The sequence below is a fragment of the Prunus avium genome, chromosome 6 (genome assembly GCF_965620075.1).
Source record: "Prunus avium chromosome 6, drPruAviu1.hap1.1, whole genome shotgun sequence".
Lineage (NCBI taxonomy): Eukaryota > Viridiplantae > Streptophyta > Magnoliopsida > Rosales > Rosaceae > Prunus > Prunus avium.
The window spans coordinates 951,737-979,612 of NC_142289.1; the positions used below are offsets into that span (position 1 = coordinate 951,737).

Genomic DNA, 27,876 nt, shown 5'->3' on the forward strand with positions numbered 1-27,876 from the left:
GAAATTCAATAATATGGCCATAGTCATCAACTCAAGAATTAGCGAATTAATTATATTTCCTTTACCACCAACCTATAAATAAACGCTTTATTTATTTTTAAAGCTTTTTTATCGTAAACAAATGGTTCTTGAGGTTCATGAAATTTTTTTATTTTAGGCTTAAGTGCTACAGTGCCCCCTGAAACATTGGTCAATTCTCACTTTACCCCTTTAAAGTTAAAGTGACCCACTTTGCCCCCTTGACCGATGTTTTGTGTCTTACTTTTCCCCTTACCGTCAAGTCTATTAAAAATTCCGTTAAAAAAGCTGATATGGCATCAATGGGACCCACTATTTGGCTAAACTAAGTGCCATGTGTGAAGAAAAAAATTAAAAATTAAAAATTGCCTTTTAAAATTCTTAATTTAACTATTAAAAATAAAATAGATATTTATAAAAATACCCAATCCTAGACATGTATTTATAAAAATACCCAAGCACTATTTAAACATAGAAACATACCCAAAATGGGTTTTGGGTATGTGTGTAATGATGGGTTTTGGGTATGTTTATAAATGGATTTTGAGTGTGTGTAATGATGAGTTTTGGGTATGTTTATAAAGTGTTTTGGGTGTTGGGTATTTTTATAATTTCAGCCCCATTTTGGGTATTTTAGTGAAACTCCCTAAATAAAAATAATACTTTAAAACAAAAAAAATCCCCAATTCCCCTCCTCCAACCCCATTATCCCTTCCCAGTCGCCATCACCACAATCACAACGATTGCTCCTCTTTCTTCCTCTCTCGCAGATTCAAGTTCTACCCTTGAAATTCTATGCTTAATTAGTTACCCCACCAACCTCAACCTTTGCCACATCTCTACCTCAATCCAACATCTTCCACTTTTAGCAAGACAAAACAAAGATTCAATTAATCTTTCTGTGCATGCCAAGACCCTAATCTGTTACACACCTCCAGCAGCTACAACCCACCATCTCCATCTCGCTAAATTCGAAAGCCATCAAATTTGGTTGCAAACCTTCGAGTACAAAACAACAAAAACAATGAATTTTTTTTCTTTCAATTTGCTGGTTTTTGAATTTGCAGAGAAAGGGATGGGTTGGGTTCGGCTAGGGGTGAGAGTGGAGCATGGGGGTGGGGCCTGGGTTGCCACTGATGCTGGGGGTAGGCCATGGATGGCTCCTTTGATTCCTTGAAATCTCTTTGCTAAAAGTGAAAGTGAATACATGAGAAAGACTGGAGACCCAACTGGAGGATGCCCACTTTGAGAATCAATATCATAGTCAACAACCCTTGAGTAGCCTAGCCCATGAATGAGTAGAAGAGGGTTCCTCGCCCAATTCCATAGGGATTTTAAAGAAAAAGCAATCTTTGTTGGGGAGAAGAAAATACAAAGGGGAGAGGAAGATCAGAGAGAGAGAGAGAGAAAGGGAGAATGAGGGAGAAGAAATCTAGGAAGGGGGCTTGGGGATGATGGGCTTTTTATTTTTTATTTTTTTAAATTTCTTATATTTAAATATTCATATACAACTAATTTATTTAGAGAAGGAATATTGGTGGGGGATGGGTGAGGTCAAAGCCCTAAATTCATAATTTTTAATTTTTAATTTTTTTTCTTCACACATGGCACTTAGTTTAATCAAATAGTGGGTCCTATTTAGGGGTGGGCATGGTCCGGATTGGATCGGTTTCACCTCAAAACCACGGCCGAACCAATTACAATATAACGGTTTGGTTTGGTTCGGTTTAAATAAAAGTTATAAAGGAAACCAAACCAAACCAAACCAATTTAAGACGGATTGGTTCGGATTGGTTCGGCCGGTTTGGGCCTAAGCCCAATTCTATTTCTTTTTGCCTTTTTTCAACATTGTTAGCCCAATTATAACCAAAAAAATCACAACTTGCTTCATACAAAAATCATTTTCTAGAGTACGAAACCATCCTAAAGCTCAAAATGTCATAAAACTTTATATTTCACTAACTAATATAGCTCAATTCAAATATTCATATATAGTTATTAATTAATTAGAGTATTACACATGTAAAATAAAATGGCTTTTTATCACAAATGGTCCTTGACATTTACGAAATTATCACGAATGGTCCTTGAGGTTTTTTTGTGACACTAATAGTCCTTAACGTTTGGACTTTTTATCACAAATGGTCATTGCCGTCAAAAATTCTGTTAAGTGTATGATGTGGAAGATAAGTGGAGCCCACATGTACAATCACATCGTAACATGTGGATTAAATAAATAAATAAATATTTTTTTTTTATGAAAATCCATTAAAAAACCATTTAGCCTCTCTCTCTCTCTCTCTACTCTCTAAATGGTTTTTTTAATGGATTTTCATAAAAAAAAATATATATTTATTTATTTATTTAATCCACATGTCACGATGTGATTGTACATGTGGGCTCCACTTATCTTCCACATCATACACTTAACAGAATTTTTGACGGCAAGGACCATTTGTGATAAAAAGTCCAAACGTTAAGGACTATTAGTGTCACAAAAAAACCTCAAGGACCATTCGTGATAATTTCGTAAACGTCAAGGACCATTTGTGATAAAAAGCCAAATAAAATATAAATAAATAAATATACACATAAACGGTCCGGTTTGGTTTAAGCCGATTTACAAAAGCTCAAAACCAAACCAAACTAATCTATATACGGTCTGGTTTGGTTTTTAAACCGTTTGACTTTTTCTTGGTCAAAACCAAACCAAACTGGTAATTATGGTTCGATTCGACCAGTTTCATCGGTTCGGCCGGATTGATGCCCACCCCTAGTCCTATTGGTGCCACATCAGCTTTTTTAACAGAATTTTTAACAGACTTAACGATGAGGAGCAAAGTGATACACAAAACATCGGTCAATGGGGCAAAGTGAGTCACTTTAATTTTAAGGGGGCAAAGTGAGAATTGACTAATATTTCAAGGTGTACTGTAGCCATTAAGCCTTTATTTTATTGAATGACAAATGCACGTAGTCCTAATAATTTATGTGGTGTTTCTTGAAAAGAAAAAAAACAAAAACAAATTAAGGATGAAAAGAGAGAGTCCAAATGATTTTTTTTTTTTTTTTTTGCTCTGAAAACCAATTATAATAGACTGGGCAATATGCTTTTGTAATTGGAATTTGGATGTGGTGGTGTTGTATTCCTTTCCATTTCCCATCGCATCGCAAGTTCGCAACCTTGTTTTTACTAGGTAGGTCCTACTCTGCTGCACCCAGAACAAATTTATTAAGCTCACGAAACAGGAACACCGAGAGAGAGGGAGAGAGCAAAGAAGATGTTGTTTCAAGTGGGAGGCCAAGGGACTCGTCCCACCTTCTTCGAGATGGCGGCGGCTCAGCAGCTCCCCGCCAGTCTTCGCGCCGCTCTCACCTATTCCATCGGCGTAAGTTCTACCTCTATCTACTCTCTTCTTCTTTTTCTCTTTTGTAAAAATTTGATTGTTTACAACTCTCTTTGTTTCTGGGGTTTGGTAGGCTGAGAATGATCTTATCTCTAAATGTTAATTTCAACAGGTATTAGCTTTACGAAGACCCTTCCTCCATAGGGTGTTAGACTATGAAGACGAATTCTTTTCGTTGCTCATGCTAGTTCTCGAAACTCATAGCTTAAGAACTACAGGTTTTCTGATTCATCTTTTGCTCCACCAGTTACGAATTTACTTTCTTCTTCATCTGACTGATCAATGACTTTTACCATCTACAATAATTTTGTCTTCTGGGTCCTATTCTCTTCAGATGCTTCCTTCTCTGAGTCTCTATATGGATTAAGAAGGCGGGCTGTGAAGATAAAAGCCATGAAGGATGATGCTCGCCTGAACCCAGGTGATGGAATCCAGCATTCTGGGTTAGAAAAGCGCCAAAGAGTTCTGTCAGTTGTATTTTTGGTACGGTCTCCTGCTTATTGTGTTTTTGCAAGATAGGGCTATGTCGATTTCTTTTGTCTTTTAAGTCTAGCTATATGAAAGAGGACTGATTTGTGAACGAATATGTACTAGGTTGTATTGCCTTACTTTAAGTCGAAATTGCATTCAATCTATAATAAAGAAAGGGAAGCCAGACTTCAAGCAAGTTTATGGGGACACGTTGATGAAAGATTTGATGATGCTGATATATTTGATAGAGGGGAGGATTCTGTTATTCCAAGAGGAAATTTGGATATGGAAGCATCAGTTAGAACGCATTTGACTAAGAAGATCCAGAAATTTATAGGTGCTTGCTATCCTTTGCTACATGCTAGTACTGAAGGTGTGTGCATATTTCTAGCTGACCTTTATATGCAAAGAATAACTTTCATCTTTCGATTTGGATTTTGTTTTTAATTTTTTGCTCAAACTTATTTGTGAGGATATGCATGTTATGCATAAACCAGCGGTAGAAACTGAGGGAAGTTACTTAATTTGTGTAATTATAGAAGTTTTACTTTCAAAAGACTAGTACTTGCATTCTTTTTCTTTACAATAGATAATGTTGACATGAAGCTCTTTAAACTTAGTCTATTAAAAGATTATATATCTAGAGTCCCCTTAATGTTGTTATGTTTTCAATGTACGATGTTACATCTTCACAGTGAATCTATCTGTTGATGGCTTCTTAGGAGTACTCTAGGTCCTTTATCTGTATTTTACCATATGAACCTCTGGTTAGATAATACATTCTAACCTAGAACTGATGATGCAGGATTTTCATTTGCTTATCAGATGTTATACTTGTTGGATGCAACTGGATTTTATTCCTTAGGATTACATGCTCTTGGGATTCATGTCTGTCGAGCTACAGGGCAAGAGCTGGTATTGTGTGGCAAAAATTTCTTTTGGTTCTCATCTATTTATCTATTTATATTTTTCAGTGCATTTAGTCAGGGATTTTTGGTACTATATACTTTTATCCGTTGAATTTTGTTACATTTATGAGATTGAAAAAAAGAAGAAAAAATGATAGTTGACATGGCTTGGTGATGACTTCTTGTTTCTGTGTATATGATTCAATAGTTGAAATACAATTTTTTGGTGTCAAGGTAGATGGATACATCTTCTAGAATTTCAAAAACAAGAAGCCGTGAACGTGAGAGACTTCGTGGTCCTCCATGGTTGAAGGTATAACTACATTTGGTTAGTTTGGTTAATAGTTTTATTCTTAGTCATATTGATTTGAAACATGGTATGATAGTAGTTGACCTTACGTATGCAAGTAGTCTGCTATTGTTATTGTGTTTGATTAGTAATATTCCATGAGAAAAAGTACAAATTATGTAAAGATTATGAGGAAGCACTTCTGTTTGTTTGGATTGACCTTGGTTGTTCATTTCTTGCTATATGACATGAATCACCATACAGGCATTACAAGGAGCATTGCTCAGCGGTACATACACAGTGCTCGATTATGCACAGACTGGGTTAATTGCAGCAGTATTCTTTTTTAAAGTAAGCATGGCTTGCCCATATGTGATATTAAGACCTTTGTAATTATGGAACAAGCTTAATAATTTTTAATTTGACTGGTGGCAAGATTTCATAGTCATTTTTTATCACATGATTGTCATCGTAACTTTCATTGGTTTGAATTAAACTCATAGATGATGGAATGGTGGTACCAATCTGCTGAAGAGAGAATGTCAGCTCCAACCATATACCCTCCACCACCTCCACCTCCACCTCCCCAGGTGAAGTGTTTTCCAATCCATCTTGGCTTTAATTGTTTCATTTTCTTTAGAATAGCACTTCCAATCAATCTAAGAGTTGGTATGTTGCTCAAGTAATCAAGTCTAATCCATTACTGTAAACAGGTTGCCAAAGAGGGGATTCCATTGCCACCCGATAGAACTCTTTGTCCTCTCTGTTCACAGAGGCGTGCGAATCCATCTGTAATTACAGTTTCTGGGTTTGTCTTTTGCTATGCCTGCATTTTCAAGTATGTTTCTCAGGTGAGGCCTTCAGAAGCCGTTAATTTTAATTTTCAATAGTCGATGTTTTATGTGGATAAACACACATTTCACATTCATTGGAAAAGTCTGACAAAGGCTGCCCTTTGGAGTGAAGTATTATAAACTGATCTTGCATACTGTCAAGTACATCACTATGCCTGCATATTCCAAGCAGGCAAAGAAAATCAGTGTTTGTGTTGTCCATGCATCAAGTTATGTTGTTTTTCCGTAGCATGTAACTGAATGTCTTTTTATGGGTCCTTATTGACACAGTATAAGCGATGTCCAATCACATTGATGCCAACCACTGTCGACCAGATAAGGAGGCTCTTTCACGATGTGTAGAAAACCCAGTTTGGGTCCATGTTTTTTTTTTTTTTAATCAAAGGAGAAATAGCACATTTCCCTTTCAGAGGATCCTGTAACTGATTCAAATATAAGGCAAAGATAGGGGAGTGATTACTGGCAAAACAAATAAATGTTGTAACGTCCCTTGGGTAAACTGTAGGCTTGGAGGGAAAACGGAAGAATGATGTGTTGAGTATTCTGTTCTAGTACCCTACATTACAGAGATTTTTTGCTTTTGCCTTCCCATGTAAGAAAATTTCTTTGTTTTAGATTTATTCATTACATATTTTTCATGAGTTGTCACAGGTCGATATTACACAGACGTACAAACTGCACCTTCAATTGATGCGACCATTTTACGCATGTTGAAATTTTGTATTTCCCTGACGAGTTCGTCTCTGTTAGTTTATTAGTTGAAATTTTCAGTACTTAATTAGTTAAATACTGAATGTAAGATAATTTCCTTATGAAAAAAAAAAAAAAATAGAAAAATAACAAAATTACATAAATATCTAGCCGACAACCGGATTAGAATTTCGACCTTTGGAATTCAAAATTACATGAACATCACAAATACTGAATATCCCATCTCAGACGCCATTGCTATAATTTGTAGCTAAGCTTCAAGTAGACCAGCTCTCTCCAATTTTGCCTCAAATGCAGTAGACATCCATTTTACTTTCTGAACCACGTTTAATCATAACCCACAATTCAAAGTAATTACATAGCATTTTTTTTAAAAGAAAAGAAAAACTTTACTCTTACCTCTCTGTTTCTCCCTGCTGTTCTTGGCATTCCTTTGCAAGAAGAGCTTGAGTCTGAATCCATGGTCTGGCCAGTATGACACCAGTAGCTCCCAACAGTGCCTATGATCGGTATCTGGTCCGGACTTGGGCTTCGCGACCCTCTCGGGGTAGAAGCAGACAACTGTTTTATCTCTTCAGTTGTCCAAGCTCCTAAAATTGGCCTATCTTCACGGCTTCTGGGTGAGTTTATCACTCTCTCACAAAGTGAGTTGTTCCCCACAGAATTGTTACTGGCATTGGACTTGGGCGTGGTCTCAGATTCAACCAACCAACTTGAAAGGCTAGTGTCAACCCCAGTTACCTGGTCATCGGATTTTGGCCTGGGGCAGTGTTTTGACAGCTTCAAAGTAGGCTCTGGGCTAAAGGGTACATACCAATCTTGTTCTGTAGTTATGTTCTCCTTCTCTTGGTGCTTTGAAGCTGTGGAAGTTGCTTTCTCTTTGACCTCCTTCCATTGAGTAAGATTTTCAATGGGCTTCAGCACTGATTGATCCCTAGCGTTTTGGTTTGATCCTATTCGATTAACTTCCTGGTTAGAGGCACTGAGCTTTGGCATTGGACTGTTGACCTCCTTCTCATCTGTTTCAGCATCATAAACTTGTTTCCTGGAATCTATCGATAGCGAAAACAACGATTCAGAAGACTCTTCTTGAATTGAGATTTGCTGCTTACTATCAAAGTCATCATCGACATGTCCTTCGTAATCATCAGCTGCATCCAAATAACTTCCTTCCAAGTCTACCACATCTTCATATTCATCCTCATTGTTTTGGCAATTTTCGTATCTTTTGTTTAACGGATGAGATGGTGCTACGCTTGATATAATGGAACCCAGAATCGGTTCCATCTCTTTTTGTATTTCCTCTTTCTCATCAGAGCTTTCCACCAAGCCATTGGTGACTTCCTTAGTATTCAAATCAAACGTAACTTTCTTTTTGGCATCATTCTTTGATTGTTCTTCATTCTCCTCCTCTCTGTATACATTTTATTAAGGACCATAAATAAATCCCCACATATTAAATACCCCTTCCCATGTCAACTTTTAAAAAAAAACGTATTAAAAAAAAACCCACAAAGGCATAAACTCAATGAAAATGCTCCCAAAAAAGAAACAGAGTCAAGATCGAAGCTATAACAACGGATAGAGCTTACTTTGATTCTTTGGTGAGTTTAATGGCTTCCAAAACGTCTTCTAGCTTTGTGGGTTCAGCATGTTGAATTTGAACAACTTTTTCAGTAACTTCAAGGCTCTGCAACAAATTAATCTCAGTTAAGTAAAATCCAAATTGGGAATAGCAGAGTCTACACTACAATTAGTAAAATGTGATTATGTGAAACGGGAGGGCTTGCTTTGCTTACTTGTTGGTGTTTAAATGGAGTCACGGTGACTGATTTTTTGAGCTTTCGGCGCTTACAAGTAGTGAAACATTTTGGAAAGCACCCCATGATTAGCTGCTTTTACAGCTGACTTCTTTCGGATGCCTTTTGCTTTCAAAAGAGAGAAAGAGAGAGAGAGAGAGAGAGAGAGAGAGAGAGAGAGAGAGAGAAGAGTGGTTTAGAAAGCGGTCTTCATGGTTTAGACTTTAGAGAGAGATAGAAGAAGACTGAGGCGCAACGGTCACAAGAGAGTTTGATTGAAGAATCTGGAGCTTGAAAATATGACCGTTGAGATTTTCTTCGGCTTCATTTAAGAGAAGTTAGTTCGGATGGGCTGAGAAGAGCGAAATCTATCATTTTCATCCAGCCCAAGTTCAGTTGTTTTGGGCTTGTTTTGAAAGTCGGTGGAACACGTATGCCAATTAAATTCTTGCTTTTTAAATTGCACAATTATTTTCGTGGACCCGAATAATAACACATCAAAATTCAAGTTCACCAAACATAAAATAAATAAATATATTTTAAAAACATATGTATCAGTGTCACAAACTGACAACGAAAGGAGAGGAGACAGAGCCATTTCGAAACTCGCGAAGAATATGTTATTTTTCGAAAACGAAATAAGCCGGTGGGATCCACAAGTAGGTCCCCCAAAAATGTTTATTGTCACGGAACGCAATGTCGACAAGTGCTCTATCTTCTCTGGCGGTAAGTGGTAACTTTTTATTTTTTATTTTTTATACAAGCGATAATATATTTTAAACTAATCTAAACTACAATAAGGGGAATTCGAACTCCTGAACAAAATCGGAAACACTTCCAAGCTAATCAATTTGACTAAATCCATATATGCTAGTAAGTAATATAAAATGCCCTATGAGGTACTTAATACTCTGTCTTTTTTGTTTTTTTTTTTGGGTCAATTGTACTTAATACTCTGTCCTTAGTTGAATAAAGGAAGAAACCTTGTATCATTAGTATTTGTTTAATCTAGCGTACAATCTACACGTATTGTCCTTGATTCCTTGACAATGAAATAAAATTGTTCATTTGATTATTAAAACAAATATTAAAAAAAACACGCACAAGAGAAACGATACATTATATATAAATCCCAAGTGACAAAGTCTTAGTCTTGTGAAAATGGAGTTTTCATATATTTCGCAACTGAATATATTCATTAATTGTGTTTACAAGTATGAATTTTTTCTGGTCCTCTAATAATAATATTATTATCAAGAATAAGTGGTCCAACGCTAGTTTTGGGATCTTTTGGTTTACGTGTCAGTGGATAAAAAGAAATTTACCAAGTGGCTGGCCTTGTGTCAAGATTAGCATCTCATCATATCAACTTGGATTTTTCAAATTGGATGTACAAGTATAATCTATTCGCACATGCAATTACTATACTACCCTCGATGACTTTACTTTTGAGTCTTCATCAATTGATTAAAATAAATTAGTTTTCCAATCTTAGATATGCATGATTAGCAACTTGTAATAGAATGCTTTATCATATTTACAACAGATTGGCTAGTTGGAGTCATAATTTGGATCTGGATTTATATATGCTTGATGAGGCTCCTGATTGGCTTGGCTCTGTGTTGGTGGATGACGTGTTTGGATTGTCTAAACCTCGTTTGATTTGTGTTGTTTAGTTTCTTTGGTTGTTGGGGGTTCTTACCCCTCCCTTGTTCAACAAAAAAATAGAATGCTTGCCAACAACTACATAATTATAATTTCATCCAAGGAAATCAATAATAATGGAGCACCAACTAATTTTTTTTTCTTTTCTTTTTTCCTTTTTAGCCCAAATACCCAATAAATGTTAAGCTCTCATAGGACCAAAATAAAGTGGGGAAGGAGCAAGTGTAAGTGTCAAGTCTAGAACATACTAATACGCTAAATGAAGGAATCAATTAATCAAATTCGTGTGTTTTACAAGTTAAGAGCTTTTCCTAATTTGCACTCAAAACTTTATCATACAAATACAACTCATAATAATGAGAGAGGTTCATCATCAAACGTCGTTTTTGGGGGGCAGTTGGTATTTGATAATGAGCTAGAGATTATAGGTCTTGTACTACCTGCACCATAAAAACACCATCTTTTTCTTTCATTTCAATTGGGTTTGTGCCATGTGTCCACTGTGCATCACTCTATCTTAGACACTGACAGAGTCTCTTGTCATAAACTGCATAAAAATCTTAACAACGTCGAGTGGATGGCCGCGGTTGTTCGGAGATGAGATGTCTGTTTCCTTCTTGAGAAACTCAACATCTAACAACCTCCCCATTGCCACACACATCACAAATTCACACCCACAAACAAAGTCACAAACTCTCTCTCTCTCTCTCTCTCTCTCTCTGAAAGTACTGTCTTTTCTTGGTTTTGCTGAGATACCCATTTCATTTTCGGTGCTCTTTATTCTCAATTACTCAAAGGTACATATAATTGAAGACAAAACTCTTTCCAAATTTTCTGTTTTGGTGTTTGCTTTTGGCCATGCTCATCTCTTTCTCCAAAATGTTTGCTTTTCTTTTGTGGCAAGTGTCTCTCTGCATGGGCTCTCTTTATGCGTTTTGGTTTTGTTATCTATCTGTTGCTTCCGTTTCTCTTTGACATCCAAGTGAACTATATAAATTTATTTCCTTTTACTTGATACAAGAAGATATTTTGCGATTCATGGTATTCTAATACTCTCTCTCTATTATTATCCCTTTTTTTTTTGGGTATATATTTTTTACTTTAAAATGTAAAATTGTTCCCTGTGCTTCCGCAATTTCTATCTTCATTTAATGGTGTCTTTAAAAAAATATAGTTTTCGAATGTCTATCTTACTGAATTTGCTGATTAGTAATATTTTCCATCACTAGTGCAATTTTCTGGCTCGAGTTCTGCATTTCTGATAGGAAATTTCATTTATTTTTTCAGTTGGAAGGAAGATGAAGGTGGGCCACCAAAGTTTAAGGTGAAATGGATGGTTGAGATTGACAATTTTTGTGATTTTGTTCCTTCATTTGGTAGATTGGCATAAGCCCTGTTCTCACGTTTCTCTGCTTATGAAAATCTCATACACAAAAGTAGAAAGTAAAAAAGAAAATAAGATAATTAAAAGTTAAGTTGCTTCATGTGATTGCAGTGATGAGTTAGTTGGCGTCTCATGAAATTCCGGTGGAAAAAGCTTCAGAGTAGCTCTTGGGTTCTTTGATTGATCCTTAAAGGTGAAAATGGAACCATTAAATCAGAAGTCGCTTGAGAGAGCTGTTTCTCAGAAGGCTTTGCAAATGGGGAGTTCTTTTCCATGCCAAATTTGTGTGGTTGGTTTTCTGTGTGGAGTTTGTCTCACTTCTCTGTTTCTGGCTACTCTTACTTCATTTGGTACTTTTGAGTTTGGTGGATTTTCATTTTCGACCATTTCTGAGGGTGCTTCAGCTGGGAATTCAAGCTCAGAGATCATCAGTGAGTCAAATTTTCCTGATAAAATCTTCAATTCTTGTCTTCTTTAAAGTTCATTGTTTTAATGGACGTGGGTCTTTTTTGCCTTTTTTTATCTACTTGCCTTGCTTGCTTCAAATCCAAGGAAAAGGAAAGTTGGGAATGAAATAATTATGCAAGAGAGAGAAAGCAGAGAAATAAAATTTGCCAACATTAATGAGTTTGGTCATTCAGAAACTTCTTAATGAGGTTTAATTAGAAGGTGTATTCAAAGCCACTTAAAGTTAGAATGGCTTCTTCATCAACACATTTCCTTCACTTCAATATTTGACTTTGACTTTGACTATACTTGCTAGTTTAATGTCTGCTTTGATTATGAAGATAAGCCCTCCCATGACGAGGTGTAAATCTGATGCCTTAGATTCTTTCTTTTTTGGTGACCCTTGACATTAGTTCCAAAACACTCATGGCACCTCTGTGACTTCCAGATTCAATTCACACCTGCATGTGTAGATAAGAAGAACAGTGCTTTCAATCATTGGCATGCATCGAATAGTTTAACGAATTTTTTTTGAAGCAATCTATCGAAGAGATGAATTTCTGGTTTTGAATTAAAGATATGGTTGCAGGCACAAACTGCAGTTTTAAACCGCTAATCAGAACAGAGAGAATAGTTGATTCACTGAGAAGTGAAGAAATGATCAATAATGAGAGAGTCTCATTGTTGTATTCAGCTTGGAGTGCTTTACTGACTGAATCAGAGTCTGGAGAAAGTGATGACTTGCAGAGACTTGGAGTAAGCACATCCAGTGTGCCAAATGCCCCTCATTTGGAAAACTGCAAGTTAAAAACACAAGTAAATGAGCGCCTCGATAAGCGTGCAGAGAATGAGACTTATCCTCCCTGGACAAGTTGGAAGGGGTTGTTGGCCAAGTACCCAGCAGCTGCAACTAACGAGCATCAAGCTACATCTGAAGGTGCTTATGCTCCCTGGGTATGTTTCTAGGATTTGAAGTCCAATAACTATTTATTACTGTAGAACAACAATTTGGAAGAATGGGCCATATATGTCAATGAAATCATGCTTATATTTCTGATTTGTACATATGCATTTTGCACATGAGTTAATTCGTGTCTACACGCACATGTTTATTCAATTCAATAATCCAATGAAAGAACTTAAAGAGTCTTGGGTCCTGAATTTCAAGACCAGTCAGTTTTTATCAGGATTCCCCATTCTGCATAGCTAGCAAGAATGCAAAAGGAACCGCAACCCATCTGCCTCTAATCTTACATGGTTGATATGCTCCATATTTAAGCACATAATGTGCTTTATTGACATGTCTGTACATTATTAATCACTGCATAACTTTGAATTTTTATGTTGCTCTGTGTGATAAGATGTTGTGTTCTACAATCTTCCACAGTTCTACTAATATGCAAGTTTCTTCAGATTACAGGGTCTGATGACGAAAATTACCCCTTGACCAGAAAAGTGCAACGAGACATATGGATGCATCAACATCCTTTGAACTGCAGGGATCCTGGTGTAAAATTTCTTGTAGCTGACTGGGAAAGATTACCTGGATTTGGAATTGGGGCCCAGATTGCTGGAATGTGTGGACTTCTAGCTATTGCAATCAATGAAAAGAGGGTCCTTGTTACCAACTACTTTAATCGGGCTGACCATGATGGTTGTAAAGGTTAATATCACGATTCACGACATCTCACTTCAGTGGTTTTAAATGGTTTTAATTCTTATATGAAGATATTATTTTCTTGTTTTTCTATTGCTCTCATCACATAGTGAACAAGTTTGAAACATCAACATAGACCTCTTGTTTTCTATTTGTAGGTTCATCCCGCTCCAGTTGGTCTTGCTACTTCTTTCCTGAAACATCCCAAGAATGTCGAGATCGCGCATTTGAGCTTATGGGAAGTGAAGAAGCCTGGAAAAAAGGCACCATTAAGGCAAAAGAAAGTTATAATTCAAAGCAAATATGGGCTGGACCTACACCTAGGTGAAAATTTTCATCCAAAACATTTTCATTTTCAGTTCACTTCTCAGTATTTGGCAGCACATAACTTTTTTCATGTCACTATGCCAAATATTTAATGCAGAATATGGGGTGATCCTTGGAGTCATTTGCAACCTACCACAGACATCAATGGAAGTTTAGTTGCTTATCATCGCAAAATGGATTGGAGGTGGTGGAGGGCACAGGTAATCTGTATAGGTCTTCTATAAATGAATTATATATTTGCTTTTATAAATCCAATATATTCATGAAAGAAAAGAAAGCTCTGCCAGATGCCCACCCTTATCATGAAAATGTAGAAATAAATGCAAATCTCATACTTACATCATAGTTTTCTTCCCCCGTTTTTTCAAGAGGACATTGTCAGATCCCATATTCTGGTACACTCAGACACATGGAGCATTTTCCTTGCATCATTAATATTTTCGAATGAGGCACCAACAGTTTCCTTTATTCAGTTACGCATAATCACTTTGATTTTCGATATTTGATTGTATATTATTACATTTATGTCAGGGAGTACGATACTTTATGAGATTTCAAACTGAGTACACATGTGGCTTATTGAATGTTGCTCGTCATACTGCATTTGGAAAGGAAGCTGCCGATATGGTCGTCACAACTTTTGAAGGGAAATGGCCTAAGGTTTGTTGGACATATATCCCATCTGCCCTGTTTTTTCTTGCAGGACAGAGGTAAACAAACAATTATGCTTTACAGTTAGACGTTTCTTGCAGGATGCTACAGTTGATCGAAGGTCTGATATTGAAGAATTTGTTTGGTCTAGTCACAAGCCTTGGATGCCTAGGCCACTACTCAGCATGCATGTAAGAATGGGAGACAAAGCATGTGAAATGAAGGTAGTTGAATTTGAAGAATACATGGGTCTTGCTGGCCGCATTAGAAAGCGCTTCCCACAGCTCAAGAGTGTTTGGCTCTCCACTGAAATGCAGGTTTAGTTTTGTTGCATTATCATCATCTTTCCAAATAATTTTAGAAGTGATGGCTCAGGAGGCTTAAACCTAACCATTAACAATCTTCAGGAAGTCATTGACAAATCCAGAAGTTACCGTCACTGGGACTTTTACTACACGAACGTGACCCGCCAAGTCGGAAACACGACAATGGCAACTTATGAAACGAGTCTCGGCAGGGAGACTAGCACAAATTATCCACTTGTCAATTTCTTGATGGCAAGTGAAGCTGACTTTTTTGTTGGAGCATTGGGTTCCACTTGGTGCTTCCTTATAGATGGAATGAGAAATACCGGGGGGAAAGTTATGGCCGGATACTTGAGCGTGAACAAGGACCGGTTCTGGTAGAGATCCATCTAAACTACAGGCAATGAGAATTATAGATATGTAAATAATTAGGGTCAACAATTTTGTTGTCTGTATATCAGTATGTATTATCTACCTCTTAATCATGTAAGTTATGTACATGCCCACATAAGCAAAAATCCATTAGAAAAGACTTTTAACATAGAACGTCTTTGATTTATTACTTTTGCTCGAGAGTGCTCGAGTTGAGTGGGATAATACAAGTAGAAATGTGTTGGCTTCCATTTTTGCATGTGTAGAAGTAGAACTTCCCACACTTTATGTTGTTCACTTCACAAAAGAGATTTTCAATTACAAATTTACTATTGTAAATTACCTAAAATAAAAAAATAATATATATATATTGAAGAATCGCTCAAATAATTTTATTTGAGGGACACCATTTAAGGTACTTACGAATTTTTTTCCAACGATTCAAACCATCTATTTTTTTAAGTCTACATTCATAGATCATGTTTGCTAAAAATTAGAGAAATCGGAAACCGTTTCGACATCCAATTGTATCCTATAAAATCAATGAGCACGGTGTTTCAAGAAAGTACTAAAATTTCAATAACACAATTAAGTGGTCAAACGATATTGGATTCAAGTGATTTTTTGTAGAGGTGATCTTTAAATGATTATTTAGAACATAGACAGTTTGGATTAGTAAAATACAATGTGGAGTGAACCCTACAAGAGTGTCCCTCAAATAAGCTAATTTGAGGAACCTTCAATGGAAGCTATATATGTATATGGGGGCCTTCTCCAATGCGAACTCTAAGATGCGAACTCGTTACGAACTTTTGTTTTTAACCGTTGGATGGCTTGTGTGGCTTTATTTTCTTTCTTTTCGCTCTTCTTCCAACGGTTAAAAACAAAAGTTCGCAACGAGTTCGCATCTTAGAGTTCGCATTGGAGATCTAGTTATTCTCTTATCCAGATGTCTAGATTTTCTTACTACATACGCCATTCTTGCAGCTATATTTCTTAGCTCTAAAGCTTGTTTTGTATACCCACTGCTTCTTGTTAAAGCATATGAATACAAAAGACGGGGAGAAAAACCAAGAAAGGGAGGAAAGCAGTGAAGAAAACTGAAAAACAATGGCGTCCTTGCGATAAGAAATTCCGGACGTCCTAATAAGAACTCCTTAATGGGTGGGACTTTATTAGATTAGCATCTACAAAAGTTGGAACCCTGCCATAGAGTAGAAGACTTGTTTTTGCTGCGTTTTCATGACTTCATCAGGTATTTGGATTATGCTGTACACTTCATATAGTTCACATATATATTATTAGAAAAACTGAAATACAAATTAGTTTCTCTCTCTTGAAAGATTATGTGTTTAAAGAGATGGAGAAGGATGCATATGAAGGCACGATCAGAAAGACCACCTGAGAGAAGTTTTAAGTAATGTGCGTTCTCTGCGTAAGAAATTTCGCCGAGGGTTGGTTTGGGAGTATCAATTTTCATTGGATTTATGGATCCCCAAACATGATTTTGGAAACAAGTTCTCAAATTTTGTATTAATCTCACAATTTTTTCCTCGTAATTAAAAGCTAAAAATAGTGTTCAAAAAATCGGCCTAGGCGCTAGATTTCACCCTAATCGTTAGGGGTGCCTGGGCGGGTCGGATGGCTGCTTCTAGACCCAACCAGTGGTAGCGATGGGTTCTTCTCTACTCGTCAGAGGTATTTTTGAATTTTTCTTCTGTTCTTTGTAGCTGTTGCTGGGCTCATCTTATTTCAAATGCGCGCAAGAGGAGAGGATGGAGGCAGAGACAATGAAGGTAGAGAGAGATGAGAGATAAGTGAGGATAGGGTTCGTCCACAAAAAGGTGAAGATAGAATTAATGAAACGCTATGTTTCACTTATGGGCTGGTATTTTAACAAGGTTCTCTTATAAGCTTGGGCCCATAAAACATAACCTAATTGTGTTTTTTATTCAACCCTCTTCTGTATATCAAAGCATATATCTCATGACTCACGTATATACATTTTTTAAATTAATTTTGGTATAAATTTTATAATTAATAATACAAAATAATTATTTTAAAAAAAACGCCTAGGCCCCTATTACTCCTCTAGGGACTAGGCCGCTCCCTGCCGCCCGCCAACCACCTTGTGATTTTTCAAACATTGAAAAACAGAAGATGAAATCATCCCAACTCCGTACACTGCCAGCCACGGGTAGCCCAGGGGGTCGGTGGCCTTCCTCTATGTTCCTGCTCTCTCTCTTATTTGATATAAACCCAAATCTCTTTTGCAAAATGTTTACCCAAATCTCAGTTTTCTAAGACAGGTCAGGTCAGGCAGAAGTTGTTCTAACGTGAGGGAAAGGTTAATAGTAATACATTTAGGCAGGTGCAATGAGTAGCATAAGTTTTGACAAAACCGAACTTGGTTGTTATCATCTTGTGAAAGTTAAATCATTTTCATGTAAATTATTATAAGTACAAAACATTCAGAACCAAAACAGCTAGTCTAAGCTACAATGACAAGCGCAAGTGGAGAATACCAACCACAAAAATGTGAACTTGACAAAAAACTAGGATAAAAAGATTGATGTGAACGATAAATTAGAATGAGAGAAGCTATTAGAAAAAGACAAGTCGGTTCCTCTCCGATTTCACAGCACATAACAATACAACAATTGAAGAAAATATCCCTTCTTCTAAATCAACAATTACGGGCCTAAAACGTATCTGGTAACACTTCCATGATAGAATCCAAAGTGAAGAATATAGGTCAGGAGTGCACAAGAATGGGCTTTACCTCATTTTTCTCCCAACAAATCCCTCTTAGAGGCAAAGTGACTGTAATTTATGCAAAACTATTCTTCGACATCCTCACCTGCCTGATGTCCCCCATCACTAGCCTTGGCTGTTGCATGTTTCCTGTGTTTCTTGCTCTTGGCTTTCTTGGCTTTCATGCGGCGTTTTTTCTCATTGGCATCAACCCAGGTATAGTCCAACGGTATGAGGAAGGGGTCAATCTCTTCCTTATATCGGTGGCTATCGCTGTCACTTGATTGCCCACCACGACCCCCTCTTACCCATGATATCCAAGATGAGGATCCTTCTGATTCCTTTGACTTTGCATCCTGAAAATGTGCTGGACTGGAGAGAGGGGTTGAAAACTCCTCCAATGGCTGAAGCTCCTCAAATTTCGTAAAAGTTACAAGAACTCGTATTGTTGGGACGATTGGGATAGCAACCTGTAGTAGGGAAATGCAATATTAGGTTGACATTCAGAGGTTGACAAAAGATTTACACAATGCAACTCTTTCGATTAAAATTGAAACGTGAGAAATAAAGATTAGTCATGCAATATCAGTTTGAAGGGACGTGTTTCAGGACAATTTTTTTCTTTTCTGGTGCGATTAATTAAAAAGCACAGTACCTGCCAAACGCAATAGTCGACCAAATATGACTTGAAAATGGACCATTCCCAACCAACAATAAGGCACAAATCAAGGTTCAGTATCCAAATTATCATTTAAAAGCTTTGGACCACTACCAACTATAACAATATGTTAATTAGCCTTTGAATGAATCTTATTCCTAAACTCATGAAAACTTTTATTGGTTTATGAAACAAAAATGTTATCAGGTGATTTATTATAGAAACTTTTTTTTTATAAAAAAAAGAGGTGATTTATTATAGAAAGTGGATAGCGTACTGCATAAACAAACAGTGGAAAATAGATAGAAACAATAGTCTATAAAGCTAAAACTTTTGGATTACCTTGACCGGAAAAGTGCCATGGGGAAGTTTAGTAGTCAAAAGCTCCCTGAGTCTCCTTATAGCCTTGACCTTGTTTGCTAAGATGTCTAGTAAGGGAAGAAGCTCATCTGTTTTCAAAGGGAAATCTGGTGTCAACCACAAGACAGGTCTCAGACCCTTTTTGTACTCACTCTCATGCTTAGCATCACTAGCCACTTTCTTCTTTTTCTTCTTACTGTTTTTATCTTTTCCTTTCTTAGCATCTGCAATATCATCTCTAGGAAATTCAGATGATGGTTTTTGATGATCGAGTGATTTCTGGTTGCCACCTTCTGGGGCCAACTTTGAGAACTTCTTCAAAATCTTTGGATCTTCAGAATCATCATTTCCCTTTGAACTTTTCTTGTTCCAACCAAACCAACTCTTCTTCTCCTTAACAACAGCGTTGGATTCACAATTCTCATAGGATCCTCCCGAACCATTTTCATGGCAGTCAGAGACCCCATTTTCCTCATCCTCACAAGCACCATCTGAGTTCCCTCTAAGTGCAGAATCCAACTGCATTTTTTCCTCAGCAGTCAATACATCATCATATTCATCATTATCACCCCCATTTGCCACCCTTTCTTCATTGTCCACTGCAAAGAGCTCCTCATCGGTCATAGCACCAGGAACCCGCCTTGACTTCACACTAACCATCACGTGAAGCATATCATAAACTTTGGCCTTCCAATTTCCAACCATCTCGGTCCTCTCTTGTCGCCTCCAATTTAAATGGGGAACAAGGTCAGCCTGAGTAACATCAATGCCTGGCCTATACATATTTGTCTGTGACATCAAGGCCACTTCATGGGCAACTTCAGCTTCGGTTGGTTGGGCACCAGCTCCTTCCAAAGCATTTGTGATTTCTTTCTCCTTATGTGCAAGAACAATCAAAGAACCAGGTGCCAAATTCACATTACCATCCTCTGAAGAGTACCCCTCTCCAAGAAACAGAAATGTTTGATCGGACCTTTGAATTCGAAACCCATCAAAGCCAGCAAGGGTCATGTCAGCTCGAAGATTAGAACCACGCTTCCAAATGCGGTAAGTATCCGATGGGGCAATTCGACCAATAAACGGGATGACTGAGCTCTCAAAGTGAAAACTTATCTCCATGTAAAAATCACGAATACGGGCCGTAGAGGCAACAATACGGGGAAGTCTACGACACCATTTAGCCCAAGCAAGGGGCTGGTAGTGCCGCGCAATAATCATAGCAATTGCTTCCTCTCTAGTGCAGACGGCCTCTTGGAGAGCACTCCAACCATTCTCGTTTTGAAGACTCCAATCAGCACCAGCCGCCATCAAAATCTCGGCTGAGGTTGGGTCACGGAGACGCACTGCTAGATGAAGAGGAGTCTCACGACCAGGAACATCTCGGCGATCAATGACAGCTGAGACAGCATCAGCTCGGAGCTCAGCCTCAAGAGATTCGGCTTCGTTGCTTACTTCACTGGCCTTGGAAAGCCGAGGGAGGGTAGAGATAATGCGCCTGAGGGCGGCATAGTCACGGCGTGCAACCGCCAAATGAGCTGGACTGTGGGAATATTTAGAAAAATCTTCCATTGATTCTATGGATTTTACTGTTCTCTCAGTTCTGAAGCTAATGTTGCTTTCATTTTTCATTTTTGGAAGTAAAACTGAAAACAATTGTTCTCATATCTTCAAGTTTCCACTTCCAAGAACCACAAACGATGCCTAGGGTTTCACACCAACAAAATCTACCAACTTAGGATTCTTTTTACTAGTGTTTAGCCCCATGGATTCCCAATCCAGAAGACTCAATATGAACTGAGTCCGGATAATCCGCTTCGGAATCAAATCAGACTTAAGTATCTCACCTTTGCCAAAGCTTTAAGCATTTTTGTAGTTCAATCTCCGAATCCCAGCTATGGATCTTGAGCTCCATCATAGTATATAGAAGCTACCAGACAGCCTCAAATCTGTAAAAGAAACAAGAGATATAAACAAAATCAGCTCAGACCAGCGAGCGACCTTGTACAAATGAAGCACAGATTTATGCACCAATAACCCAAATTAAAAATCATTACTTTCTCTTGGTTGCCGAAAATTGTATAACAAAACAATTCATTCTATATACTCTGTATCTAACGAAAATGAAAAAAACTTATCATTACCATAGCTAAACTTAATTATCTACATTTTTTTGTTCCAAACAACACCTAAAAAGAATCATAATTTCAGTTTCATTTATTTTATATTTCATTCTCCGAGCAACCAAATAGAAAATAACTTCTTTCGCTCTCCAAAAATGGAACAAAAAAGCAAGAAAATACCTGGGAAAGCAAAATATGGATTGGGTTTCAAGTGAAGCTAAGCTCTCTGTTGTTGCCTCTGGTTGTTTATCTGTGGTGGCCTCCAAATTGAGCAGTAGAAGGACAGAGAAGGATAGGGGGAGAGATATGGAAGTTAATCGGACGGTTGGTGTGGGTTTTCAGATACGGGATCTAACAGTCATGATCTTATTATCCTTCTTCTTCTGGTTCCCACAGTATTATTAGCCTTGAAAGCACAACTGCAGAGGACGTGACCCGACTCGGTCCCTGACTCAGTCCCCCACCTCAGATCTCTCTCTGTATTTCCAGGTTGAGTCTCTTCACTTTTGCTTTTTCTCTGTCACAGTTTTAGAGCGCCATTACACTTTTGCCTCCCTTTTGGCACTAAATTACTTCCTCGCCATCCCCGGCAATTTTCTTGTTTTGGTATGGTAATAAATTATTACAATTTACCAACTCCAGTTTCCTGTCAACAATCCTGGACCGAAAACAACCATCTCACGTTATCAGTTTTTATTACTTTTTATTTTATTTTTCTCATTTAGTTATAAAAGTGGTTAGCCCCACAACTAGGAGAAAAGTTGTTTCTCTTCTTTCCTAAATAAAGAAGAAGAAAAAGATTAAAAATTATCAACAAAAACTTCCTTCTTTTATACTAGCTTCTTCGCCTGTGAGAGGTTTATTTAATTTATAATTTTAAATTTATTTTAGAATTAAAAAGATAATGGATAGTTATGTTTCATTTATGATATACTGGACTCTCCACACGTGCTTCCGCGCCTGCGAGAGATTTTTTTTAAAAAAAATTAAAATTTATTTTAAAATTAAAAAAGATAATGGGTAGTTGTGTTCCATAAAAATATGCCATTATCTGATTTTTCTTTTAATTTTAATTTTTTTTTAATATGAAAAAATGTGAATTTACCATATTATCCTCATTTAATTAATAATTTTAATTCTTAATGTGTTCATTAATCAAGGGCATTTTCTGGTATTTTAAATGTTTTACAATTCTTAGCCTTTTGCTTTATATATATGGATATTAAATTAGATAAATTGCTTGATTATTACTCTATAACACAAACCACTCTATTAATCATGAAGTTGTATCCTTACTTGACAGTCCAATTAATTTGTCTGTTTTTGGTGTCTTTTTGAGGGTTTATTATTGAGTTAGTAAAATTCATAAATACGTACCTTATAACTTTGGACTTTCTAGTTTCTACCGGATGGTTTGGATTGTAAATCAAGGATTGTTAAGATCAGACACCAATCTACATCTATTAATCATAACATGGTTTTTTTTTTTTTAAAAAAAAATTATCATATCATGCAATCAACCGATTGGATGTGATTATTAATATTTATTTCGTAAGGAAATTAATTACAACGTTTCGCCATAAATTGTATCACATTATTCTAATTTATAACAACGGCGATGATGATGTACTTATACTTAATCGCAAAGGAATAAAATTAATAAGCCAAGAAGTTAAGGGACTTGTTCAAACAAAACTATAGAAATTAGAAAGAAAATTTATAATTGTATACTCTAAAGAAAGAAATGACCACCGACAGTTGCTGAGAGATTGCATTAGGAGCCTCTAAATCCAATCCTCACGTGAAATTTGATTGGCTGGTATTTTTATTCTAAATAATCATTTTAGATATAGGTCCAAAATGATTAGATGTTATTGGATTTAGTCCATGCATTTTTTGTTTTAGACGTAGATCCTTTGACATTTATTACTTTTGTTGTTGTGTTGATTTTACCATTTGAGGTAAATAAGGAAAATACCATGAAAATCTAAATTTAATGCATTATTGCCTTGTAATTGAATTTCAAAATTTAAATTTTGAATTCTTTCCTTGATAATGTTTATACAATTTAATCAATGATAAGTAAAGACCCACATATTATAACAATTGACAAGCACCCACATGAAATTGTGTACCTGACATACAAGTAAATAGTGTTATTATTAACAACGAAAAAAACTTAGTGATAAATTGTGTTACCTATAAGTTAGGAACATAAATTAGAAGACTACCTATTAAAAAAAAGTTACATAAAATACTATTACACATTGTTGAAAATATGAAAAAAAAATCCATATATACCTATGCAATAGGCAAGAGGACAATATACTTACACCATATGATAATATATCTACATAATTATTGTAGATCTTGTAATTATTGTCCTATAAATTAATTTTTACACGATCTATATTTCAGGGGTATAATAGGAACAACTAGATAATTTTTTTTAAAAAAATAACAATAGATCTACATAAAAAAAAAATACGAAAAAGGAATGTAATTCAATTTTGCAGAAAAGTCAAAGGATTTATATCAACAACAACAAATGCGAGGATTAAACCCAACTTATGTTCTCAATTTTAAATTTATCTAAAATTTCTATTTTTAAAATGGCATGGAGTACTTGGTATCCCAATCGTACTAAGTAGTTTAAATTGGTATATTTTAAATTCTAAAACAAAGTGTAGTTAAGGGTAATACTTAGATAAATGAATTCTTCATGTGTACTTAAGTTTGCGAATATTATATATACTTAAGTATAGTTTTAACTAATTTACTTTATGTGACCGTCATGTTACACATATATATATATATCGCTTCTGTTGTATGCAAGAATGATTGGAATACTTTGAATTTTAGAATCAATATACATTACATGTACGTATGAAAGTGGATAGAATTCATTTCACATTCACTATCAATATTATATAGGCTACTAAACGGATAACGAGAACAACGTTAACCACTTTCTTCTTTGTGAAATTGTGTTGTGCCTCATGTGTACTTGATGTATTCTATTTATCTTTCATGCCTCTCTTTTAACAAAAGCTATTCTTTCTTATTTCAAATCCTTAAAGTTTGTTTCTTGTTTTTCGTATTTTGTATTTTGTATTTTATTAATGAGGCATTGGCCCTCGGGGACCATATATAATATATATATATATATATATATATGCTTGTAAGTTGTCCCTTGATGCTTCTTCTGAACTAGTAGATTTGTAGATAGATGGAATGGAACATGCCTTTGCCTCTGTGGCGCGCTTCCTTTTTTTCTTGGCTTTGCTCTCACGAGTCACAACACAAAACCAGGCCATGCATGGTGTCCATGGTCCCCTTCCCTCACGCATGCATGTGGCTATGGCTATTCGCTTATAAATTTATAATTAACTAAATCTAAAGCCCTTTTCTTTTTGCTTTGTCAGAGTGAAAGCCCCCCACACTTGCTGAGATATATATATATATATATATATATATATATATATATATATTTATCTACAACACACAACTGAAAGAATTTGCTGATTTGATCTCATCTCTGTCCCTCCACCCTGCAAGATATATATCTATATGTATAGTTGAATTCAAATTCTTTGGAGGGTTGTCCTTCCTTGCTTCCTTGCTCACTTTGCGTTGTCTTTCACTGATCTAAACCGTTTATTTTGTAGATATTCATTTAAAGATCATCTATATAAAAAAATCCCTTGAATCCGATATTATTTGATCATTCAATTAAATTATTGAAATTTAAGTACTTTCTTGTAGCACCATGTTTATTGATTTTGTTGGTTTCAATTAAATGCCTTAATAATTTTCAATTTGTCTGATTTTTTGCAAAGATGATTTATGAATGAAGACTTGAAAATAGACGATTTGGATTGTTGAAAAAAAAATCGTAGGATACCCTAAAGGGTAGCCCTTAAGAGCATGTCCAGCGCATGCCACCAACCCAGGCAAAAGGCCCCCTGCCAGCCCAAAAGACCCTCCAGTGCGCCACATGCAGCCCAGGCAAGACTTGGGTCCCACCAACATGGGCAAGCCCACGGGCAATTTCAATCTGTGCTCAAACCCGAAGGCGTTGACGTCAACGCTGATGTCACGTTGACATCAGCGAGCGAAAAAAATACCAAAAAATTATGGATGTTTTCCATATAAATACATAACAATTTTATTCACTTTCCACACCAAATCCTCATACAAACTCTTCTCCTTCCAATATTTGTAAATTATAATCTTTTTTTTTTTCTTGCATTGGTAAATTTTTTATATTTTCTTCCATATTTATTTTTTTCTTGCATAATCATTTTATTTCTTACATTTCTAAATTATTTATATTTTTTTGCATAATTTTTTTTTTCTTGCCCTTGCCTTAGCCTTTTGGGGTGGAACCAAAAAAGGCAAGTCTGCCACTATTTATGTGAATAGTGGCAGCCCTTGCCTTGCGTTTGCCTTTTGGGGTGGACTTGCTCTAATGGAAGGGGATTGATATTAATTAAAATAGATTATTATAAATAAACCCAATCCTAGACATGTATTTATAAAAAAACCCACACACTATTTAAACATATAAACACACCCAAAATCAACCCCAAAGTCAACAATTGTATATTTTTTGGGTGTGTTTATAAATGGGTTTTGAGTGTGTGTAATGATGGGTTTTGGGTGTGTTTATAAAGTGTTTTGGGTGTTGGATTTTTTTATAATTTCAGCCCCCATTTTGGGTGTTTTAGTGAAACTCCCTAATTAAAAAGCATGCATATAGGAGGAGGAGCAGGATATGATGAAATGAGGCTATGATGGTGACAACCACCCTTCTACGTATGGTAACAAGCTAGCCACCCATAATTGTTGTTTGTCACAAAAGAAAAAGAAAAAAATGATCATCTATTTTCTCTCCTTTTCTTTTCAGTCTTTTGCTAGCTATATGATCAAAAAAGCACCTCAAATATTTCATAGGGAAAAAATATATTTTTTAAATTCCAAATTAATTAGGTAAAATTTGTGAATCGAATTAGTTATGCATGTTTTTTTAATTTTTTTTTTCTGATTGGTGTATAAATAGTATATATGTTGGTTGCAAAACTGAAACGAATTACAAGAGCATAGTATAGCATACTGATAATTACAGAAAACTAATTAAGAAGCTGTAGCGCATACCTTCAATTGGATTGGTGGGGTGTTTAGTGTCACTGTGTCAAGCCAAGCCAATCATATAAAAGATGCGACTTCCATTATCCATATTAATATCTACCCTAGACCAGTCTCTCTGAGAGAGAGAGAGAGAGAGAGAGATTGCCACTCAAGATTTTATTTTATCTATACATTTTTAAAATAAATAAATATATTTATTTTAGAATTAAAAAAGATAATGGGTAGTTGTGTTCCATAAAAGTAGGATTTATTATCTTATTTTTACGGAATACAACTACCCATTATCTTTTTTAATTCTAAAATAAATTTTAAATTTTTTTAAAAAAGCCTCTTGCAGGCTCAAAAGCACATGCGAAAATGCTAGTTTTAAGAATGATATGCATCACATTAGTCAAGTTCTTTGGTCCAAAACATTACACATGATTAATTCAAGGATTTTGTCTAATTTCACCAACCCCATTATTTTCAGCCTATTCGGTTCGGTGCTTGCCTTTTACCAACCATTATGTCCTGATTTGAAGCTCACCCCATTTCTTGTCTAACTCGTCCAATTTTTATGCATGAAAGTGAGCAGCAGCCAGCAGACAGCAGAAATGAAGAAATGACTAATGAGGTTGTGTTTGGTGGGTTTGTTTTTTCTTATTTTACACACACAACACCACTCGCATTTGAGACACACCACAATTTGTTTTCTCTCTTCTTCTATTTTTGTATATTCTCTATTATATTATTATTTTTGGATAACGGTTATGTGTCTTGAAGACTTTTATCTGACTATGAACATGCTCATAGATGACCTTGAGCTTATGTACTAGGAGTTGTATATTGGAGTCTTGTAGACCATTATTATCTACACGTAAGGAGGCTACACACAGGCTTTAGATTGTTATTAAAAATGTGATTTTTCCTTTTCAGTAAAACCCAAATTCAAACCTTTAAATATAAATATTATTTAAAACAAAATTTTAACAATAAAGTAAAAATAAATAAATAATAAATAAAGTAAAATAAGTTAAGAATAAGAAAGCAAGATCCGCACAACACAACGCAACTAAAGGAAAGAACCTCTCGCCTCGCCCCCATCCATAATCGTATAAACGACATCATGCATTTTACAATATTCACGGATTGACCCCAAGGTCGTTTGTCTTATTATAGGAAAATAATTGCCAACTGACTTTGTCCATTTGCAGTTCAGGACAAGCCACGTGTAGTGTGTAGTACACGGTACATACATGCTGTAATTCTGGACTCACCGTTTTGAGGTTGGTACCTCCTTGGGTAACTATGCATTGGGTTTCAACATCATAATTCAAGCCTAACTCAAAGTAAACGCTACATTCAGATTTTTCAGCTCAGCCCAATTCAGCCTCCCAACCCAAAATCACATCACTCCAAAAGTGTATATTTTCTGAAGTTCAAATGTATACATACACTTTTATGGTTTCGGGTTCTTTTGCGACCCGACCCCATTCGAACTCAAGTAGATTGAATTAAATCAGATGATTTTAGGGAGATTTACTATTATACTCAATATAGGGGTCCAAATTATAAAAAATCATATATGA

General features: G+C 36.0%; 4 protein-coding genes across 8 annotated transcripts; 2 read left to right on the plus strand and 2 right to left on the minus strand.

Moving 5' to 3' along the window:
• Window positions 1–3,128: 3,128 nt before the first annotated feature.
• PEX12 (peroxin-12) lies at window positions 3,129–6,585 on the plus strand. Of its 2 annotated transcripts, none has more exons than XM_021955394.2 (10): window positions 3,129–3,407; window positions 3,538–3,643; window positions 3,760–3,908; window positions 4,020–4,233; window positions 4,702–4,811; window positions 5,043–5,117; window positions 5,358–5,444; window positions 5,597–5,683; window positions 5,807–5,944; window positions 6,218–6,585. In XM_021955394.2, exons 1-10 carry the CDS (start codon window positions 3,300–3,302, stop codon window positions 6,287–6,289), a joined length of 1,146 nt encoding a protein of 381 aa, XP_021811086.1. In that variant the 5' UTR covers window positions 3,129–3,299; the 3' UTR covers window positions 6,290–6,585. The 2 variants fall into 2 exon arrangements, with proteins under 2 accessions (XP_021811086.1, XP_021811085.1); XM_021955393.2 differs by having other exon boundaries at window positions 3,130–3,407; window positions 4,020–4,269.
• On the minus strand, window positions 6,215–8,753 carry LOC110754334 (uncharacterized). Its single transcript, XM_088254488.1, has 4 exons — window positions 8,458–8,753; window positions 8,251–8,348; window positions 7,058–8,072; window positions 6,215–6,974 (listed from the first exon to the last, which is right to left on the minus strand). The coding sequence occupies exons 1-4, from the start codon at window positions 8,542–8,544 to the stop codon at window positions 6,909–6,911; spliced, it is 1,266 nt and encodes a 421-aa protein (XP_088110614.1). The 5' UTR covers window positions 8,545–8,753; the 3' UTR covers window positions 6,215–6,908.
• A 1,746-nt stretch (window positions 8,754–10,499) lies between these two features.
• LOC110754302 (uncharacterized) lies at window positions 10,500–15,516 on the plus strand. 4 transcript variants are annotated; one of them, XM_021955359.2, is made up of 10 exons: window positions 10,500–10,919; window positions 11,410–11,446; window positions 11,618–11,937; window positions 12,543–12,907; window positions 13,367–13,616; window positions 13,769–13,934; window positions 14,035–14,137; window positions 14,469–14,597; window positions 14,690–14,905; window positions 14,996–15,516. In XM_021955359.2, the coding sequence occupies exons 3-10, from the start codon at window positions 11,706–11,708 to the stop codon at window positions 15,272–15,274; spliced, it is 1,740 nt and encodes a 579-aa protein (XP_021811051.1). In that variant the 5' UTR covers window positions 10,500–10,919; window positions 11,410–11,446; window positions 11,618–11,705; the 3' UTR covers window positions 15,275–15,516. The 4 variants fall into 4 exon arrangements, with proteins under 4 accessions (XP_021811051.1, XP_088111322.1, XP_021811050.1 ...); XM_088255196.1 differs by lacking the exon at window positions 10,500–10,919 and adding an exon at window positions 11,000–11,021; XM_021955358.2 differs by lacking the exon at window positions 10,500–10,919 and adding an exon at window positions 11,039–11,163.
• Window positions 15,517–17,821: 2,305 nt separating this feature from the next.
• Window positions 17,822–21,693, minus strand: LOC110754261 (Ankyrin repeat family protein). The gene is made up of 3 exons (XM_021955316.2): window positions 21,338–21,693; window positions 19,020–20,983; window positions 17,822–18,489 (listed from the first exon to the last, which is right to left on the minus strand). The coding sequence occupies exons 2-3, from the start codon at window positions 20,664–20,666 to the stop codon at window positions 18,106–18,108; spliced, it is 2,031 nt and encodes a 676-aa protein (XP_021811008.2). The 5' UTR covers window positions 20,667–20,983; window positions 21,338–21,693; the 3' UTR covers window positions 17,822–18,105.
• Between the last annotated feature and the right edge of the window lie 6,183 nt (window positions 21,694–27,876).

What these genes read in the sequence shown, in the direction of transcription:
- PEX12 (XM_021955393.2), top strand. Translation starts at nt 3,300, where the DNA reads ATGTTGTTTCAAGTGGGAGGCCAAGGGACTCGTCCCACCTTCTTCGAG. An exon ending in GCTACATGCTAGTACTGAAG is followed by an intron (nt 4,270 to 4,701) that starts GTGTGTGCATAT and finishes CTGATGATGCAG; the next exon opens with GATTTTCATTTGCTTATCAG. An exon ending in TTTTCAAGTATGTTTCTCAG is followed by an intron (nt 5,945 to 6,217) that starts GTGAGGCCTTCA and finishes TTATTGACACAG; the next exon opens with TATAAGCGATGTCCAATCAC.
- LOC110754334 (XM_088254488.1), bottom strand. Translation starts at nt 8,544, where the DNA reads ATGGGGTGCTTTCCAAAATGTTTCACTACTTGTAAGCGCCGAAAGCTC. An exon ending in AAACTCACCAAAGAATCAAA is followed by an intron (nt 8,073 to 8,250) that starts GTAAGCTCTATC and finishes AAATGTATACAG; the next exon opens with AGAGGAGGAGAATGAAGAAC. An exon ending in CAGCAGGGAGAAACAGAGAG is followed by an intron (nt 6,975 to 7,057) that starts GTAAGAGTAAAG and finishes AACGTGGTTCAG; the next exon opens with AAAGTAAAATGGATGTCTAC.
- LOC110754302 (XM_021955359.2), top strand. Translation starts at nt 11,706, where the DNA reads ATGGAACCATTAAATCAGAAGTCGCTTGAGAGAGCTGTTTCTCAGAAG. An exon ending in AAGGTGCTTATGCTCCCTGG is followed by an intron (nt 12,908 to 13,366) that starts GTATGTTTCTAG and finishes AAGTTTCTTCAG; the next exon opens with ATTACAGGGTCTGATGACGA. An exon ending in TTGAAGGGAAATGGCCTAAG is followed by an intron (nt 14,598 to 14,689) that starts GTTTGTTGGACA and finishes CGTTTCTTGCAG; the next exon opens with GATGCTACAGTTGATCGAAG.
- LOC110754261 (XM_021955316.2), bottom strand. Translation starts at nt 20,666, where the DNA reads ATGAAAAATGAAAGCAACATTAGCTTCAGAACTGAGAGAACAGTAAAA. An exon ending in ATGGCACTTTTCCGGTCAAG is followed by an intron (nt 18,490 to 19,019) that starts GTAATCCAAAAG and finishes TCCCTACTACAG; the next exon opens with GTTGCTATCCCAATCGTCCC.